The sequence below is a fragment of the Echinops telfairi genome, unplaced genomic scaffold (assembly GCF_000313985.2).
Source record: "Echinops telfairi isolate 266 unplaced genomic scaffold, ASM31398v2 ScPeMD7_9;HRSCAF=40, whole genome shotgun sequence".
NCBI lineage: Eukaryota > Metazoa > Chordata > Mammalia > Afrosoricida > Tenrecidae > Echinops > Echinops telfairi.
This window is the reverse complement of record NW_022103906.1, coordinates 19,979,896-19,995,270: the sequence shown is the minus strand read 5'-3', so window position 1 is coordinate 19,995,270 and position 15,375 is coordinate 19,979,896. Positions and strand designations below refer to the sequence as shown.

General features: G+C 45.9%; 1 protein-coding gene and 1 pseudogene across 1 annotated transcript in view; both read left to right on the top strand.

Moving 5' to 3' along the window:
• The window catches only part of DOCK5 (dedicator of cytokinesis 5), a 103,853-nt gene that overhangs the window by 39,538 nt on the left and 48,940 nt on the right, over positions 1 to 15,375 (top strand). Inside the window, exons 13-18 of the mRNA XM_045286563.1 lie at positions 382 to 516; positions 4,642 to 4,753; positions 5,462 to 5,532; positions 6,371 to 6,477; positions 8,328 to 8,464; positions 11,741 to 11,836. Of these exons, the coding sequence (XP_045142498.1) occupies positions 382 to 516; positions 4,642 to 4,753; positions 5,462 to 5,532; positions 6,371 to 6,477; positions 8,328 to 8,464; positions 11,741 to 11,836 (658 nt within the window). The remainder of the gene's footprint in view (positions 1 to 381; positions 517 to 4,641; positions 4,754 to 5,461; positions 5,533 to 6,370; positions 6,478 to 8,327; positions 8,465 to 11,740; positions 11,837 to 15,375) is intronic.
• On the top strand, positions 1,823 to 3,122 carry LOC105979045 (annotated as a pseudogene).

The window sequence follows — 15,375 nt, the reverse complement described above, 5'->3', positions numbered from 1 at the left end:
ACTCCCAAAGGAGTCTCGACTCACAGGTTGAGAACCGCTGCCTTAAAGGTGAATAGATTCGACAGGCATAGCTCCTCCCTCACAGGCAGCCGCTGAAAATGTTCACCTAACTTTCCATGGCTTAAAATATCCTGTGGCTTCAATCCCTTCAACCCTTTCATATCGGATCCCTTTTTTTTTTTTTTTTTTTAAGGAAGGGAAATTCTAAACATTGAATGCACATAAGGAAACTAAATTGCAAAAAGAAAAAGTTAGCTTCCCAGTTCAGGGCAGTTCTGGAAGAGCTCATCTTCCTCCTGGGTTTGCATGCAGTGTAGCCTCCCCTGAAGCTTACAGTACCATTTGGCCTCATTGACTTTTCCCCTTTCTCATCCTTTCCAGGAAACTGTCCAAGGTACTGAACTTCTATGTGGCTAATGCAGAAGACTCTAGCAAAACAGACTTGCTTTTTGCCGCTCTGAAAGCCTTAAAATACTTGTTTCGCTTCATCATTCAATCTAGAGTACTCTACCTGAGGTAATGGTGCCGCTCATGAGATGTGGGTGCTGTCAGTCCTGTTCCCCTTCAGCCACGTGCTCGTCCACAGCGCGCTGGCAGCTGGGTCTAGGGATTGCCAGATTTCGAAGGACGACAAGTGTGTTAGGAAGATTGACATGAAGTCCCTTTCCATCAGCAGAATGCTGGGGCAGGAATGACGCCAGGAAGTCTTCATTAAGGATGCAGGTAGCTCAGATGTGCAGCTTTCAGGAAACGTTTGGGGATGCAGCTGCCAGTGATGGGTTTGCATTGGTACCCCAAGTGGCTCTTTGTCCATGCTGAGTGTACAAACGTAGGCTCGTGAGCTGCTGTTCATAGTAGAGGGAGAACAGTGACAAGCGTTTGGGGACGACTTCGTGACTTAGCTACCCAAGGAATCAGATAAACCTCTGTTTGGATTTCTAGTGTAACTGCTCTATTAAAACTTGAAGAAATCCAGGAACAATTCAAATAGACAATAAAGTGAAAAAACATTACTCATGTTTCCAAAAGAATGCAACACACACATGCTTCTTTTCCCTATACATTTAATAAAGAGTACACCATCTGTGTTCTTCAGCGAGAATGGACAGCAGCGAGTGCTGACTTTGAATGCTCCTGGGACTACAAATTCTTCAGGGCCAGGAAGTCAGCTGGGGTGTGGGTGGGGAGTTCCTCAGGTACCCGACTTTCTGTTAGCGAGCTGAGGCAAGGAGGATAGGTAGGTCTCATAAAGTAGCCTTGCTAGCATAGTGGATAGGCATTGGGTTTCAATCTGCCAAGTTGGCAGTTCAAAACCACCAGTCACTCCCCAGGAGAAAGATGGGGCATTCTACTCCAGTACATAATTACATCTGGAAAACTCACAGAGGCAGTTACACCGTGACCTGCTGGGTCACCGAGGGTTGGAATTGAGTCGATGGCGGTAGGTTTGGTTTCTTTGTGGGGCTTCATTTGCTGCGGCAAGTATGAGGGCTTCCAGCGGTGCTGCTTCCATGCCGGAAATACAGACCTTTAGGAGAGGGAGCATTGCCAAAGACTGTCGCTTCTAGGCAGCCTCCAGGAAACCCCAGCCTACTGCCGATTGAAACGGACCAGTTATTATTTTGTGCTGGGGCTTTATGTACAGATTCTGGCTCTGCTCTTGTCCAGCAGGTCATATCTTCTCAGTCTACTTGACTGGTCCCCATCCTCCATGAAACCATCTTTTAAAATAAACCCTTGTGGGTTTTCTGGTAACCTGCCAGTGACTGTGGGTCACAGCAAATTTGAGCTGTGAAGCTGAAAACTAAAACCACGACCCTCTCTCAAAGTTTCTCCCAGAGTCAAAGCCTCGGCAGCCCCCACAGAAATCCTTCCAAAGCCTCAGGACCTGGAGTTGACCAAATTACCACATGGTTAGTGATTGCTTCCCTGGAAAACCATGCCCCTGCATCCAGAATTGGCTTATTCATTAAAGCAAGCAGTAGATACGAGGACTCCTGCAACCTGGAAACCTCTCATTTGCTGCGTCTTGCATCCACCTTGACCCGTGGAATTGAAGCAGTGGGTGGTAAATTCACCGTGACTGCAACAAGAAAACACATGGCCCACACTGGCATGCATGCGGGATGATGCTGACATGATCATGGAATTCCTGCGCAGTGTCACAACAGCACCGGGATTTCGGCATTGGGAAGTAGCTGCCCTTCAGTCTCAGCTAAAGATCGACAAAGCTGTGGCTTTCCAGGATCCGCAGGCGTGCATCATTGAAAATGTGCGTGCTGCAACGTAGCGGAACACCTTGGCTCATTCTTTGTGTTGTCCTGATGATAGGATGGGAAAGGGGACATCAGAAGAGTTGCATTCCTACGTACAGAACAATTTTACGAGCGCAAGAATGGCTTTGATTGGACTTGGGGTGAGTCATCCTGTTCTAAAGCAGGTGGCTGAACAGTTTCTCAGCATGCGGGGCGGACTCGGTTTATCTGGTGCAAAGTCCATCTCCCGTGGAGGTGAAATTCGAGATCAGAATGGAACAGTCTGGTACCTGCTGTTCCTGTAGCAGAAAGTGCTGCCGCAGGAAGTGCAGAAGCCAATGTATTCAGTGTTCTCCAGCATGTGCTCGGTGCAGGGCCCCATGTCAGGAGGGGCAGCAATGCCACCCACACTTTATACCAGGCTGTTGCCAAAGGCATTCACCAGCCATTTGATGTTTCTGCTTTTAATGCCAGTTACTCCGATTCCGGACTCTTTGGGATGTACACTGTCTCACAGGCTGCAGCTGCCGGAGATGTGATCAAGGCTGCCTCTGACCAAGCGAACACCATCGCTCAGGAAACCCTTCTGATACAGTTCTCCAAGCTGCCAAGAACAAGCGAAAGCAGCATACTGAACGCCAGTGGAGTCTTCGAGGGTTTCCTGGATGAAGTGGGATTCCAGGCTTGAGTCCCTGGTTCCTATGTGCCGCCAACCCCAGTCCTTCAGCAGAGTGATGCTGTCCCTGATGTCAAGGATGTAGTGCTGTCCCTGCTGTCAAGGATGCTGCAGTGAAGTGCGTTTCTGGCAAAAAGTCCATAGCAACCAGTGGAAATTTGGGGCATACACCTTTTGTTGATGAATTATAATACTAAGGTGATCACACGTCCCGCTTTTAGCGGGACAGTCCTGATTTTTAACAATTTTTCCCGCATCCCGCGGCGTTTTAAAAAAGTCCTGATTTTTTTTTGAAAGAATGCACGAAAGCTAGGGTATACGTTTTTTTGGCTGCCATGTGCTATTTCGCCAGGGTAGGAGTTTTATCAATGGTGTCCCGCTTTACCAATGTTAAAATCTGGTCGCCTATATAATACTGAAATACTAAACATTTTCTCGAGTCAGAGAAGCAAACACATCAAAGTTTCAAATGGCTAATGTAACATTTATCCTTTTTTTATTTTCTTCTTTCAACAACTTTGAAGCATGAATGTGGGTAATCATTCCCAACTAACCTAAAGTCAATAAAATATTCTGTTTAAAAAAAAAACCACAACCCTTGTGACTCTTGTCCTGAGATAATCTTTAAACCTTAAACCAAAAGTATCCTCTGAAGTTTTCTTAAAAACCAATAGTTTAGTATAGAAGCCAAGCAGCAGTTTAGTAAAGGATGTCTGCCTTGAGCCCCGGAGGGGATTGAGGGCCTATATAGGATCAAAGGATTAGCCCAGAGCCCCAAGGCCATTGAGTTCACTTAAACAACAGTCACAAAGCAGGAGGGTACTAGTGGTGGCACAACTCAGCATGGAAGGAGTCGATCACTGAATGGTTCACGTAGACACTGTTGAATTTAGCGAATGCTCTGCTATATGTATTCTCAGCAACAGAAATAAAAATTGGTTTTTCCTAACAAGTGTTCCATGCACACCTGTGTTCCATGGGGTTTTCAATGGCTAGGTTTTTTGCTTCCTCCCCCCCCACCCCCCACCCTAGTTTCTCTGAAGTCAATTGGGTCTTTCTTTCGAGGTACCTCTGGGTTGGCTTAAACCTAAGGTGACCAGACGCCCCACTTTCGGTGGGACAGTCCCGCTTTTTAACAATTTTTCCTGCGTCCCGCAGCATTTTTAAAAAGTTCCGTTTTTTTGGAAAGAATGCACGACAAGCTAGGGTATATGGTTTTCAGCTGCCATGTGGCTATTTCGCCAGGATAAGAGTTTTATCAATGGTGCCCCGCTATACCAATGTTAAAATCTGGTCACCTTACTTAAACCAGAAACCTCTAGTTGACCAGAAACCAAAAGGTCCAACCCTATACTGTCCAGTTGATTTTGACTCATAGCAACCTTATTAGACGGCACGACTGCCCAACGGGGTTTCTGAGACTGTAAAACTTTGCAGGAGTAGGAGACCTTCTTGGAACAGCTGGTAATGTTGAACTGCCACTGGCCCTGTGGTTAACAAGCCCAGGCAGAACCCACTAGGAGCGCCGCAACTAGAGTTTCCACCGCCTTAGACGGCATAGCTCAGAGCATCCGACTCCCTCTCTTCCCATGACTTGGAAGGACGAGCACGAGACACTGGGCCCCTGCCATTGTTTAGTCAGAAAATCTATGTGAAAGTATCTCGTGAACATGAGCCATTGGGCTGATTGTCCCCTTTCCCTGTGTTCAGATTTTATGGCCAGAGTGAAGATGGAGATGAATTCAATAACTCAATCCGCAAGTTATTTCTCTCTTTCAATATGCTAATGGACAGGCCCCTGGAGGAAGCTGTCAAGATCAAGGTCAGCATGGCCAGTCAAGATTAACTCTTGAGTGGGGTGGGGTGGGGAATGACCTCTTTCTGAGACCACGCTGAACAGCCTTTGGAGGGATAGCTTGTTTACTCTTTAACAGCACTTAGAGGAAGTAAAGAAAGAAATGTTCTTATTTTAACTTTTACGTTCAGTGAATATGTCAAAACGTCAGCTCATTAAAAGCAGGCTGTAGTTTTAACACCCCCTGAGTGTCCGTCGTGTCCGCTCGCTGTGAGCTCGACGTGCAGATCCGATTGCTGTTGCAGCAACGAGTGTTTCTGTTAATCTTCTGAGCCCCTCCCGGCCCTTTCCAGAGATGTTACCGTCGTCTGCATCATCAGTCACCTTATTTTTTAATTTAACATTGACAGTCCCTAAAACTGAGACTGGACGCTATTGCTAATTCTCTCCGTATGCCAACATTGTGAGGGAGCCCTCGGGCACTGAGACTGAGCAACCGTGCTCCAAAGGAGGGATGCCTGTTGGGAGCAGAGACAGAAAGCTCTGCCCAGCCTGCCTTTTAGGGACAGATGTCTGAAGAGATTGTGTATTGCCACATCAGCTTTCATTTTTGTTGTAAGGGCTTCTGGGTCCAATTCTCTCTTTAAGATGCATATGCAGCCTTGGCTCCTTGAGATCAAGTGCAGTACGTTCTGCCATGGTCCTGCTGGGCAACAGACTCTGTGTCTCTTACAGGGAGCAGCTTTGAAGTACCTTCCCAGAATCATTAATGACGTCAAACTCGTGTTTGACCCTGCTGAACTCAGGTAAGTGGCAGGAATAGCTGACGTGAACTTAGCCCAGAAGCAGCGCCCCGGCTTAGCCGGGCTCCTTTGAGTGCCCATGAACAGAGCACCTTTTTGTGCTTGGCTCTGCAGAGGACGTCAGAGAAGACTCCAGCCCTGCCCTTGAAAGAAGGCTGCGACTTTCCCTGGGGAAACAAGACAGGCAGACATAAAATCAGCGACACAAAGAAAATACATACTAACACACTTCAAGCCTTACACCTAAGTGCCCCAGGAATGCAAACCCAGACAGTGACCATCTGGACTGGAGTTGGCAAGAAAAGGCATTTCAGAGAAGTCAGTTGCTAAGATATACCACACCACACCACACCACCCTACCAGTTACTGTCTAGTCAGTTACAACTCATAATGTCACCTGCCCTGACCCCGTCTCTCCCGTGTGTGCAGAATATGGCTGTACTTTAGAGGGCTTGAAAGCTATGACCGTTTGGAAACAGATCACTAGGCCTGTCTCTGGAGACACTTCCCAGTGGGTTTGAACCACCAATCTGTGAGTTAGTCGCCAAGCACCTAACCATCCGGGCCACTGCAAGCACCCGTAGTGTTCAGGTGGCTCTTGGAGATGGTGCAGGACCGGATGGGCCATGGTAGTTTCGGAATCCACAGGAAGGCTGAGCCCTTTGCATGAGCCAGGAAGACAGTCTCCCTGTCACTTCTAGACACAGACTTTCCGGCCACAGAGAGGTTTCTAGAAGGATTTCTCCATGCCCAAAGCTCAAGTTCAAGGGGAAAGGGGTCCTTGTGGAGGCCCGGTGCCTGGCAGATTGAAAAACCGTGATCCTGGTGTTTTCTTTCATAGTGTGCTCTTCTGCAAGTTCATTCAGAGCATCCCCGACAACCAGTTAGTGCGGCAGAAACTTAACTGCATGACCAAGGTCGTGGAGAGTCAACTCTTCCAGCAGTCAGGTAGGGGTCCTCCCAGTCTACTGCCGTCTGCAGTCAGTCCTCCGCGTGCTTCCTGACAGCCACCACTGACCCTTCTGGATGCTGTTTTATTTTTATAATGGCAATAATGCTAGTTTTCTGACTTTCCTCCTGAGAAACTGGTTTGAAGGAGAAGCTGAAGTCAGTTCAGTATTTTCACGAGCTCCTACGGAAGCAAAATTATGTGTTCTGTAATACTTAATTAGAACCATCAGCAGGTGTTGTTATTAACTGCAGATCTTATTTTTGCCTCAATATTACAACCCCAGAAAGTTACAGACTTTTTTTTAAAAAGCTAGTTTTTAAAACAATTCCATCTTCTTCAACCTGTATTTCTTCAGTAACCCCAAACAAACAAGCAAATAAAACCAAGGGAGCCGGGGCCAGTGATGTGCTGGCACCCACTCGTACTGACTCCCAAGAGCTGATTATCTCTGTGCTCAGCTGCACGTTCGAGGCTGTCGAGCTGACCATGGTGGAAACATTTACCCCGCGGACACTGGCCACACTGTAAGTCTGAGCCTTTTTCAGGAGCGAGCCAGTCTACAGCATCCTGCTGGGAGAGAAGTGGCAAGTGGAGTAGAGAAAACCCTGGAATGGATGAAATGCTTGTCGTGTTATAATTATAATCCAGCAGGTAGCTACCAAGTCGAAATTGCTGCTTGCCTGTCCCAGAGCTGATGAAGAAGATGTGGTTTCCCCATAAAACCATACTTGCTAGAAGAGAATAGCTGTGGGAACTATTGTTGGATGTGGGAACTTCTTTTGGTGTGAAGTCTTTCACATCTTGCTTTGGTACCAGATCGGAGACCTCAGAAGAGAAACTCATGTTGTGCATATTGCCGGGCATTACGAAAGACCGGCAGGACCCCTTAGAAACTGGGGGTGGGGAGTTTGGGTGGAAACCACTCCTTGCCTTGGCACTGACTACTTATGTCACTTCAGACTAGTGCGTGCCCTTCTCGGAGTCCCCAGCTTTGTTTTGATGGACAGAAGCCTCGAGCTAGATTGAATCTGCAGTCTCTTGGTCCTGGTGGTTTCTGATTCTTATGAATTTGTGGTTAGAAATTCCACTTGTTCTGTGGACACCACGGAGGAAGGGTTGATGCCTTCCGAGAGCTGGTGACTGCTCTGAAGTAGTAAACACAATATTACTATGCCTGTTAGCAATGCTCTGATGATCGCTGCCTTTCAGAATGCAGACAAGATAAATGAAGTAATAAAGGTAGAGTAGTGGAGCCCAGTAGAAAATATACTCTAGATAATTCTAATTAGAAAAGTATTATCGCTGCTAGTAATCACTTCGGTTAGTGTCCAGCATATCTAGGACCCCTTTGTAATAATATTTTCGATTAGTGAAGATTCCCCGAAGGAAGATATAGAAGAAAAACAATACCTTCCTGTGTGTAGTCCACATGCCTGCCAAGACACGAACAGAGTTTCTGTAAACCGTGCTGAAATATATTAGTACAGCTCAGTATTGATCGAAATTTCATAGTGCATTTTCTTTATTAGATAAAAACACTTTTGGAACAAGTGTGTCACGTGCCTGGGTTTGTTCGTTTCATAGGCCGTAGCTTTCAAGTATCAGGTTGGCATTTAACAAACGAAGCACAACTCTAAAGAGAGTGTTAAATACTTTCAACATAATACAGGGGCGATTTTCTCTCTCTTTAAACCAAGTTCCATTCCTAAAATCCTGTGCTGCTCTGTGGCCTGAAGGGGCAGCACCCTGCAGGGTTGGATTCGGGGCTTGGGCTCCAAGCCCAGGCCCACCACAGGCGAGGCTGCACCTTGTCCGGGTCATGAGCAGTCTGCATCTTCTTTCTCAGAGTGCAGGGATGTGCTGCTGCCCCTGCTCATAGACCAGCTCAGTGGCCAACTGGATGACAACTGCAGCAAGCCCGACCATGAGGCAAGCTCACAGCTTCTGAGCAACATCCTGGAGGTCCTGGACAGGAAGGATGTGGTAAGTCTGATCGTCACTGATGCAGAGCAGCCGGGCTGGCTGGTCCCTTTGCAGAGCACGAGAGGGACTCCTTGGCCTTCATCAGCCTCAGGGCTTGGCACCTAGGTATTGGTGCAGGCTGTGCCCGATTTTGAGTTGATTCAAGAAGCTTCTTTTGGCTAGGCCTCCTCTGCAAGTCTAGGCCCAGGAGATGTCTGCTTACTGCTTGGGCCTACGGTGGGCTGGTTTTATGGCTAACCCGGTTTTTCCAGCACAGAGCGCCCATGAGTACTCTTAAAGATCTGAACCCTATTTGGACTTTTCCTCCTGTTTTGCAGAAACAAAGTCCTCTTTCCTCGTCCACCTCTGGTGTCCGACAGTGTGTTGCAGATAGGCCAGTAGCTTCTAAGAGTCCTCATTCTCATATTTTCTCTGACACTCATCTTTCCATCTAGAAAAAAAATCCCATAAACTTCACTCCCATCCAGGCAATTCCACCTCACAGCTACCCTGTAGGCCAGAGTTGCTCCTGTGGACTTCCAAAGCTGTACACTTCCAGGGGAGCAGAAAGCCTCATCTTTCTCCTGTGGAGCCCCTAGTAGCTTCGAACTGCTGACCTTGTACAGCCCAGCTCAGCCCCTACTAAGCCCCCAAGGCTCCTGTCAGAAATGATATCATTTCTTCGCTTGCCTCTACTCTCTGACCTAGACTCCCGAGAAAACATGGGGCTGAACCTACGCGGATCTATCATCTCTAGAGAGAGCCGTGGTGGCGTAGCGTGTTACACATTGAGCTGCTAACTGAAAGGTCAGAGGTCAAAACCTGCCGGTTGCTCTGTGAGAAAAAGATTGTTGCTATAAATATTGAATCTCAGAAACCAGAACGGGCACTTCTGCTCTGAGAGTCAGGAGTGGTAGAAGGCTCGGAGGGGAAGGGAGGAGGGGGTCGGGGATGAGCATCTTTCCCCAGACCACAGTCAGCCACCCCCACAATGGTTACATGTGGAGCATGGCATCTCACTTGCTTTTTGAGTTTTTCTTACTGGAGACGACCACAGGTGTGTCTTTAGATCCCATGTTGTATTTATGCCAGGTATATTGATGGACTCCCTGGGGGTGGTAAAAAGTCAGCACCCTTGGCTGCCAATCTGAAGGTTGGCAGTTTGAGTCCTTCCAGAGGAGACTTCAAAAGAAAGGCCTGGCAAAGAACCCCTGAAAACAGAGCCATGGGAAACTCCCTGGGAGCACAGTTCTCCCTGACACCTGGCACTCCATGACAACTGGGTTTTGAGTAAGCATAGATCATTTTTTCCCCCCATTTCAGCATTTTCCATGTAAAAGGCCGCGTCCTTCATTGCGTTCACCATGTTGTGCGCCCACCATCCCCACCTATTTTCAAGGTCTCCATGGGTGTTGATGAAGGATACGAAGAACGCCTTGTATCTTTTCCCATAGGAACCTTGCTCGCTTTTCCTGGTCTTCTACCATTGGCCAGAGCCTCTCCCCCTCATCCGTGTGTCTGCGGATCTGTACCGCTCCCACAGAAGCAAATGCATATACGCATTTGGAGAACACAGATTAAAAATTAAAAAAAAAAATTTTTTTACCCAAGCGTATTGTAAATGGGGGTTTATTTCATGAGGATTTTCTGGCAAATACATAATATGAGAGTTTTGTGTTTTGTTTTGTTTTTTAAGGGCAAAGCCTCTTAAGATACTGACAATAGTACAATGACACTCCAGCGCTGTAAACTGTACGCTGTAAACTGGCTCGGTAATCTGGCTTGTGTGGGGCTCCAGACGTCTGCGAGCCCCGAGTGTGACCCAGACGTAACTCGAACGCAGGAGCTGGGTGATTCGGGTTCTGGTCCCCAGACTACCTCTGTGTAGCTCTGAGTCTGGAGGCAAGTCGTTTCCTCGCTTGGTGCTTCACCGTCCCACTTGGTAACACGCCAGCATTGCACTCGGTGACCGTGGGGTCTCTCCCGCTTCTGTCGGGCTGTTAATTAAGCAGTCCTGTTTTTTCATAAGCAATATCTCCTTGGCACACAGAAGGACTATTCAAAAATTCTCAGAATGGCTTATTTGTCTTTAGATGCTAAGCAAGGAAATTTAATTGGCTTATTTTTTTGTTGTTGTTCGGCCAGTAATGTTTGCTGTAATGAGCAGAGGCATTCAAAATTGTTGATCTTGGAACCATGTTGAAGTACTAAGCTCAATATTTTTTCTTTCTTTCTTTTTTGATGGTCGTGTTTTGTTTTTGTTTTACCCCCACCGTAGTGCACATCTTCCTTCTTTCTCCCTTGACTCCTCCTTAATCATGATTCTAATTCCTGGGCGTTTACGCTTCCTGCCCTGGTGGCACAGTGGTGAAGTGCTCAGCTGATAACCAGAAAGGCTGGTGTTTCAGCCCTGCCGCTGCGCTGGGGGTGTAAGCTAGGGGTGTCTGCTTCTGCCTGGGGCAGTTCTACTCTGTACCCATGAAGGGGTATGAGTTAGAGTCATCTCAGCAGCAACAGGCTTGGGTTGGGTTATTTTGGGTTCTTGCTCAGAATTCCCTCTTCTGTTTCCACACACCTCTCTCCTCTCTCTCTCAATTACCCATGTTCTTGTGTGTGTTCCTAATTGCCCTGTGTAACAGGAATCTGCCCCGGTCAGGCCAAAGCGCCTCATGCTAAATCAGTGGTTCTCAACCTTCTTTATGCCACTATCCTTTCGTATAGTTCTCCATGTTGTGGTAACCCCCCAACCATAACATTATTTTTGTTGCTACTTCATCCCTGCCATTTTGCTACTGTTCTGAATCTGATAAGCAGGATGTATTTTCATTGTGACAAATTGAACATAATTAAAGCATAGTGATTAATTACAAAAACAATATGTAATTATATATTGTGAAATATTTAGGTGTTTTCCGATGGCCTTAGGCAACCCCTGTGAAAGGGTCGTTCGACCCCCAAAGGGGTCGAGACACACAGGTTGAGAACTGCTGTGCTAAAGGTCCCCCCAGAGCTGAGCTGATACCTATGGTGAGCTCTCACTGACCCAGGGGACTTGGGCACGTTGGGAGACATCCTTCCCCACACACCACATCCATCTTCCTGGTGTTGTAACTCAGTCCAAAGGGCTTGGTCATGTTGCATATTGCCTCATGAAACTAGTTTCCTTTGTGGGCAAGGGATTGGTTGCTAAGAAAGGGTCAGAGCTAGCTCCCAAGGGAAAATAGTGCTGCCCAAGGTTTCTTTACAGAGTGAAGCCGAGTGGAAGAAATGGTGTATGTTCTCTGTTTCCCCCCACAGGGCCCCACCGAGATGCACATACAGCTGACCATGGAGCGCCTGCTTCGGAGGATCAACCGCACTGTGATCGGGATGAGCCGACAGTCCCCTCACATTGTGAGTGTCCCCTCAGGGTAGCAGAGCACCACGGCTGCTTCTCGCTGTCCCACCCATTGAGGGACCAGAGCCCTGAGATGGAATCCCCGGAGGCTTCCTGCATCAAGTGCCCGGTGTGACATATCTAGTTCGGGAAGGAAATAATAGGATCTAGAAGTTTCCTGAGACAGAGCCAAGAGCTCCCTGATGGGGTGGGGGTGGGGGGCACACGGTTGTAGCCTGGAGCAGTTCTTGATCCTGGTACTGGTCTTCTACTACAGGGAAACCTGCCAGCTGGCCGGTAGGAGGAGGGATGGGAGGAGAGTATACCAGGTCCCCATGAATAAGAGGTGTGCAGATCCATCCTGAGATGTCCGTTCTTACTGAGGTTCGGTAAACAGCCGGCTACAGTATTCAAGCAGAGAGGCACTCGGCAGGCCTCCTGGGAAGGCTGATCATGCGATCTGCATTCGACCTAACATGTTTGACAGATGTTCCGATATTAAGGGAGATCCAGCAAGAGACCTGACGGTGTCCTGGGTGCGTGCTGGCCTGCTGACTACAAGGTCCGCAGTTCTAAATCTCCAGCTGCTCTAAGGAAGAAGGAGGGGGCTTTTACTCCTGCAAAGCGTTACAGTTGGGCAAACCCACAGGGTTCTACCCTGCCCTATTAGGTTGCTGCGAGCCGACATCTACTTGATGGCAGTGAGTTGGTTTTGGAAGTGTGTGATGCGTGAAAACTACTGAGGAAAAAAAACAAAAAAAGCCTGAACCATGGTTACCATGGTTGAAGGGGACAGAATTGTTGCTTAGGGGGCCTTGAGTGTATTACAATGGTGGTGGAATAATCCGGAAAAGGATATCAATAATGTTTGTGCAACATGAAGAGTATAATCAATGGCCCTTAATTATACAACTAGAAGTTGTGGAACCGGAGAATGTTTTGTTGTGTATATTTTTAACCACAATTAGAAAAAATATATAATTACATGAATAACAATGAGTACAAAGAAGAAAATGCCCTAGAATTGAATATGGTGACAGTTGTGCAACTCTTCTTGATACGATTGAATTAGTGAATGGTTGGGGGGAAAAATCTGCTAACAAACTGGATGCAGCCTAGCAATCAAAACGATACAGAGGTGTTTGTTGAGCCATTGGGATATCCTGAAACTGGTATATTCCCAGAGTATTTTAGAAACGTTGCATTATAAAAAGAAAAGACACTGAATAGACACCATCACTTCTGTGGCCATGCCATGTTTACCAGGTATTCCAAGGTTGTGTGTATACACAGAGGCAGTGGCTGCGGAAGCCTCTGTTGGCTAGCTAGTAACTTCTGTAGTCTATGTGAGGCTAGTGTCAGAGGTCTCAAGAAAAGTAAGAGAGAGAGAAATATAAGCAGTGAGCAAAAAAAATGAGGGAGAGACAGATGCACACACATTAACAAAGAGAGATATGCAGAAAGAAAATACACATGGTGTGATCCAGTGTACTCCTGGTGTTCAAGAATAGTTACGTATTAGAGAGTCCACTGATAAACTATATCAACTCAATGAAAGCGGGAAAGCTATGATTCTCTTTAGAGATGCCAAAGTGATAAATAGTAGGTTTAACATTTGCTCCAAATTAAGACTGTAAAGAGACCTTTTTAACCTGAAGTCATCAGACAACATAAGACTTGCAGTTAATAAAGAGAAGAACCAGGGCAAGATGTTTCATCTCAATACTATTGCTTAGCATTTTTCTATAGTTTCTAGCCCATGTAAATAAGACAAGAAACATGCTAAGAATAAATATTGAAAAAGAGAGAAAATCATTATTATTATTAGATGAAGCAACTAGCAAATAGAGGAAGCCCAAGGGAGCTAACTGAAATGTTAACAAAACAAATTAGTTTATCAAAGTAACTTGTTTCAAAATAAATTCCAATGGATTTTCTTTTTTAAAAAATTTTTGACTTTTAGTCATTTATTCTTTTTTTAAAAATCATTTTACTGGGGCCTCCTACAACTCTTATCACAATCCATTCATCCAGCCATTGTGTCAAGCACATTTGCACATTTGTTGCCATCATCCTTTTCGAAACATTTTCTTTCTACATGAGCCTTTGGTATCAGCTTCTCGTTTTTTCTCCTCCCTCTCCCATCCTCCCTCCCTCCCTCATGAACCCTTGATAATTTATACATTATTATTATTTTTCATGCCTTACACTGACCACTGTCTCCCTTCACTTACTCTCTGTTGTCCATCCCCCTAGAAGGGAGTTATATGTAGGTTATTGTGATCGGTTCCCCTTAACTCCCCACACCTTCCTCTTCCCCTCCTCGTATGGCTACTCTCAGTATTGGTCCCGAGGGCTTTATCTGTCCTGGATTCCCTGTGTTTCCAGCTCTCATCTGTACCTGTTACATGCTCTTGGTCTAGCCGGATGTGTAAGGTAGAATTGGGGTCATGATAGTGGGGGTAGGAAGCATTGAAGAACTAGAGGAAAGTTGAAAATAACAGCTGTAACTATTCAGAGATTATAACAACAGAACTGGGAATTGAAAAGATTTTTTTTACATAAAAACATTTCATTCTCCGGAGGAAATCAAAAATTCTTAATAAATGTTACTTGGAAACTTAATTGACAATGTGGAAAAACATGCTTGCCTTCTATTTCATGCTGTGCCCACAAAATAAACTTCAGATGTAATGAAGCCATCGTGTAAAATAACCATGAAGATGCTTGAAGAAAATATAATAAATGCACACTTATTTTTAGGATGATGAAAAGGAATTCACGAATGTTTTTAAAGTGAAAAGAAAACAAACGATGGAAAGAATGTACTTTACTACGTTAAAATGTTTAAACTTCTACATGTTATATATAGATTTATATATGTATGCCTGTGTGTGTACATGTGTGCACACACAGGCAAATTAAATGGCAAGCACCAAACTGTAAACATTATTTGCAATTTATGTGTCAAGTGGCTAATAGCCTGCATATAAAAACAGCTCTTTCAAATCACCAAGGAAAAGATAAGGTGTTCACTGGAAACTGAGGAAAGAATATGGCCAGACATCAATATGAGAACTTGAAGAAATGACCAGTAAGCAGGAACAGAATGTTTAGTTCCAAACAAATAGAGGGCAAATCAGTCAAGAGTGAGATTAAACGAAACTACACTACCCAGAATCCACAAAGGTCTACGGACACAAATGGGCTTAGACACTGGGGTAGCTGTGAACTATGGTCACCTGACAATACAGGTGGAACTTCAGTACAATGAATTTGCTTTGCTTTGTACCCAGAAATTATACTTTTTTTAAATGAGACTAATTCACAAAGGCATTCCAGGGCAGTGTTATGGACAGTCATTTACGTTGAGGACGCATCCCCTCTGTGCCAAGAGCAGCCGACTGGTCACTCCTTTGTGCCACAGTCATTGAAATGTGTCTTTTTCTCGGAACTGTGAATATACAAGTACAGTGAACCCTCGCCACTTCGCGCTTCGACTTCCGCGGCTTCACTCTATCGCGGTTTTTGCATAACAGCGCATGCTCTGTCATTA